The sequence below is a fragment of the Phlebotomus papatasi genome, chromosome 2 (assembly GCF_024763615.1).
Source record: "Phlebotomus papatasi isolate M1 chromosome 2, Ppap_2.1, whole genome shotgun sequence".
NCBI lineage: Eukaryota > Metazoa > Arthropoda > Insecta > Diptera > Psychodidae > Phlebotomus > Phlebotomus papatasi.
This window is the reverse complement of record NC_077223.1, coordinates 75,167,252-75,172,454: the sequence shown is the minus strand read 5'-3', so window position 1 is coordinate 75,172,454 and position 5,203 is coordinate 75,167,252. Positions and strand designations below refer to the sequence as shown.

General features: G+C 35.1%; 1 protein-coding gene across 1 annotated transcript; it reads left to right on the top strand.

Annotated features, from left to right (window-relative positions):
* The first annotated feature begins 2,311 nt into the window (after window positions 1–2,311).
* On the top strand, window positions 2,312–3,494 carry LOC129804374 (integumentary mucin C.1-like). Its single transcript, XM_055851627.1, has 3 exons — window positions 2,312–2,492; window positions 2,551–2,670; window positions 3,062–3,494. The coding sequence occupies exons 1-3, from the start codon at window positions 2,426–2,428 to the stop codon at window positions 3,307–3,309; spliced, it is 435 nt and encodes a 144-aa protein (XP_055707602.1). The 5' UTR covers window positions 2,312–2,425; the 3' UTR covers window positions 3,310–3,494.
* The last annotated feature ends 1,709 nt before the right edge of the window (window positions 3,495–5,203 follow it).

The following is a 5,203-nucleotide window of genomic DNA, read 5'->3' as shown; positions in this document are numbered from 1 at the left end:
AGTAAATATAGACCCAACTATATATTTAGTTTGGGTAACTAAATGAAATAGTTGACCACAGTTAGTTAAAGTATCCTTTTCATTTAGTTATCACAACTAAATCAAAATAGTAATGGGTACTATAACATATTAGTTCCAATTACTAAATAAATGGGGTTGATACCCATCTTATTAGCTGTAATAACTATATCATATTAGTTGTGGTTACTATATAGCATTCATTGTGATGCATATTTCTTATTAGTTGCTTAAAATTCGAAAGAACTTCAACGCATTACTAAAATAAAAACCACTCTTTACTATTGGAAAAGTAGTCATAACTTTATGAAAATATAGGCCCATCTATTTACATTGGTTGTGAGAACTAAAAGGAATTAGTGACCAATATTAGTTGGGATAATGATTTCATTTAATTAACACAAGCAAATATAATTGTATGAAAGCATTATGAAATAATTGCCGCAACTTATCCACGTAAATATTGTCTTATATTCTCACTACTAATAAATGTATTATGAGTATAATGTTTTAAGAATATAAGAACTATTTTAAATAGATTTGATAATAATCGCCCGAACAACTAATTTTCATTAGTAATCACGTCTAAACTTTTCTAAGAGTGTGGAACAAGCATAAGGTCAAATAGAAAAATTCCAAAAAAATATAACTAACTGTTGATTCCAATCCATTCCATTTAATCTAAATTTAAATAAATCTACTGAAAAATTGAGCCCTTGTCCAAAGTAATTTAATTTTGACCGTTGAAAATTCAAAATGGCAAATTTTCCGATTTTGAGAAAAACGGAAAAACATGATATTGAATATTGAAAGGGTGCGAACAAAGGTTTTCGTTATTTTTTGCAATGCACTGATTTTTGTATTTAAATTTGTACAAAAACCTAGACTATTTTCAAAATAAATCCAAAATTCGTCTTTATATCTAGATTTTTGATCTATTTAAAAAACTTTTAACTTCTTGTTACAATATAAAATGCCATCAAACATAAATAAAACTGATGAGCTTCTTAACCTTATTAACAATCTGATTGCAATATCCAATATTACATTAAACCTTGTCTTGGCTCAATCTCGGTTATATAAGAGGCATTAGATTATTTTTCATGACCAACTATTTAGAACCTACTTTAGTATACAGATATTGATTTAAAATTAAGTTCTGCAATATTATCTTAAACATAGGAGAAAGCTGCACCATCAACCTGTGATCATGTCTGTATCTCTATGATTCTGCCTAGAGCTTTTTCGGCGGGAAGTGCACACGGTCAATTTTCCCAGTGATTGCGATATACAGAAGGGCTGAGGGTGTTTCGCAAAAGCTGAAGCAATAAATCTCTGGACAAATGTATAACAAGCGAGAGTTATGAGTTATGGCGTCGTATGCAACTTTTCATGTGAATACTGGAGAACACAGTAGCGACGGGAGCTCACAAAATCAGAGTTGCGAGACAAGAGATAAAAGCAAGAGTCCGCGAGTGAATTTCTCGAGTACACACCAGTCGAAAAAAAGGAGAGAGGAGTGTATTGATAGCGAAATGTATAAATTATCGGGAACACGACGACGACGAGCAGCCGCAAGAATGAGGAGGCGAAAGAAGAAGCGCGACATGATCTCGGGGGACCGCGTCTTCTTCATCTCTTTGGACTCTTGGTTGCAACATCTTCTGGGATGGATGCAACTTTGCATGGGTGTGAGACAAGAGTATGTAAGTTAAGAAAAATATTCTCTGACCAAAATCATAATACCACTTGGAAATATATAAACCGCCATTTAGCAATTTTCTTATCTTTTTTTGATTTTTTTTTTGGTTGTTGATGGAGCCTCTCTTGTGGAACCCTCCTCTTGCTCCATTGTTGAACCACGGGTTTGTTCCTCGTGAAAGGAATACAGTCACCGGCGGAGAGTTCTTGTGACAAATGTGGAGCGTCAGGAGAACAATTGGAAAATTGAAAACAATACCAAAGTCGTGATACTCTTCCTCGTGCAGTGGCAACAACAAAAAACATCGACCACACTTTCTATATGGAGTGTGGTGCGTCTTGCCAGGAGGCGACCAGCGAAGGAGGCAAATTTCAATTGCCCATGCCACGATAAGGGAGGTGATGGAAAATAATTTGTCCACTTACGTGTTAGTAGAGTGTCTTTTGAGCAATTAATTTACCGCAATCTCCACCTGATAAGTCCTAAAGAGACAATAATGAAGTCATTTAGGGCTTTCAATCTTTCTTGCTTTTTTCCTTTGTTCCATTCCGTCCTGTCTCTGATTTACATTATTTATGGATGTTGTTCTAATTTTTTTTTGCGGCAATTTGGCAAAAAGTATAAACATTTTGCGATATGAAATTAGTATAAAAGACTCGATGAAATTCGAGGGGATACAGTGATATTTACACTGAAGCAACGAAAATGTCTTCAGTACTTCCAGTTCTGGTTGTGGTGCTTCTATTCTCCTTGACATCCTTCGAGGAGACATGTGAGTATCTTTCAAAGACAGATTAGAGGAAGTCTCTAAAACTCCTTCTCAATTCAAGCTGGAGCACCTAATCCAGAAACCGCCGTAAAGCATTTTGAATGCATTCCGTTCTTGATTGAGTGTAGTCACTACAATCGATACTGTAAATGGGGAAGCTGCCTTCCTAAGCAAACAGTCGGTAAGTTCAGTGTTTTCTAAAATTTTATTAGGACTATTTTCTTCGCAACGGTTAAACTCCCGTTGATGTTTGAATTGACATCACGAATGTACATATCTCGGGGCGGAATCAATTTCTTCTAAAAACATTCCTAGTGATAGCCTATGGGTCACCTCTTCGGGAAGGATGGCGGAGGTATCGTGAGAGGTTTAGTAATAAGAGTTAGTTCATATTAGATCTCAGTAAAGAGTAGATCCTCTGCGTTAGGACACAGAGGATTCTGGAGAAATCTTTGGCGACCAAGGCGCTCATCCACATGATTGTCTTAGGGTTTCCGGCCATGAAGATACCTGAAAGAAATCTAATAATTTATAAATTAGAAGGTCCTGATTAGATATTGTTTTTGTCTAAGGTGGAAATTGCGACTTTAAGACACCTTGTCGCGTTGGCTTAGCTTGCGTCAATCAACGTTGCAAGAGAATCCGCAAGAAGAAGAAGAAGAAGACGACCACTACTACAACGACTACAACTTCTACTACTACGCCAACAACAACAACTGAAACAACTACTACGCCTACAACAACTACGACGACAACAACAACGACCACAACAACAACTACTACCACAACAGTGGCACCAGCATTGGCAATTAGAGGCTAATGGGCAATTGGTAGATCTTCTATCCTCACAAATGATTACCAGCATTCCTTCGATCACATTGACATATTGTCTTCCAACATTGCACAAAGAAACAGTCAAATACGCTTTCAAAATAATGAATATAATTTTCTATGGAAGTATTGTAAGATATAATTAAGAAAAATAAATATTATAATTGCAATGCATTTATTGATTTCCTTTTCCAAGTTCTTTGCAAGATTTAAGTCGACGTATTCATTACGTTGATTGAGTTCTACGACTATGGAATATTTGATATTAAACAAGCAGGTAATATAAATTTTGATCACAACGCTGTAGAATATTTTGTAATAATTCCTTGAGATCTGAGATGGGGTTTTACCACCGTTTTACTCCGGAGTAGATTGGTTATCAACGCTAAGACGGCGGTGGATGCAGAATTACAAATCTTACACAAGGGTTTATTTGTATTGCGATTTTAAGTCATTGATGATGAAAAATAATTATGCAAATTTGACGTTTTAGAAAAGATAGTTAAGCACTCATTCTTTGATCACTCATTGGTGCATTTATGAGATCCACATGAAAAATGGTGAATGATAACAGTATGGGGTTCTCAAGCAACCCTCATAAATCTATCCTAACTTGAGTAACATAACCTTTATTTATAGCGGAAATCCTTCTCAAAATATATTTAGTATTATTTCTATTATTCAATTTTTTTGCCATTTTTTAGAAATAAACTTTGTTACAATACATCAAAGATCTTTATTGTAAGCTCTGATGGGGCTCACCTAAATAAAATTAAACACTTATACAGGGGAAATGGGAAACTGAGGTTGTCACCCTTATTTCAACTTCCTTAGAGTGAACTGTCCACGGTGATTGATGCTCACTTACTACAGTACTGATGTTAATTGCCATAAGCAATAAGATAACCATATAACAACCCTCAGCGCCCGACTTAGAATGATAGGCATTGGGCGCTTGAAAGGAATAAAGAATTTGGATTGGTGAGACACAACCATCGACAGGGATGACATGTGTCGAATAGGCCGTGCGCTGTGCACGATGTGTAAGAATTAATTAATGCAACGTCTTTTTAAAATCAAAACTTCAAAAATTTTGTAGATCGTACTTATAACCTGTTAAAAACAAATTTGAAATCATTTGAAAAATCGAATTTGAAGCCATCACCCAATTGGTTGGGAAGCTAGAAATCGGTAAACGGAAATAGCATAAACCGGTAAACTGAAACTAGAATGCGATAGACAAGAACATTTGACGTAATATCTGTATTGTCCGTTTTTAGTTTTTGATTATTTTTTGGAATGTGACATACCGTCGTTATATAATATTTAGCTTGATTTAAATACATTCAAAGTAAAGTACCCTCGAGTCGACCGGTTCCTTGACTCGACCGGTGGTGGGTCAATATTTGAATGTTTGATGGTGAATTTTTATAAAATTGTCACTGATTCGTATTTATTTACGGAATAATTGACCTATTATTGTTAGATCATATGCTAAATATTAGTGCAAATATAAATAAATTGAATAAATAACTCTTCCGGTCGAATTGATGAACCGGTTGACTTGAGGGGCACTTTACCTTATTTTAGTAGTCTTAGAATTTTAACCCATTCAGTCAATGTACCAGAAGAAATACTTGAGATAGAATGTTCCTATTTTGGGATTAGTTTGCTACAGATTAATATATGAATTTTTTGAAAAGAAATAATTTTTATCCATTATGGGGGCGCGGGGAGCCCCTGTCAAACATACGTCTTAACTATCACTGAATTTAAATTCTGTGCATTAATTCATTACAAACTCTATTGATTTAGATAGAGTAAATATCCAAGAAAACAAATTGGCAACTAGAATTCAAATCAGGAAAGAGCAAAGAGGCCAA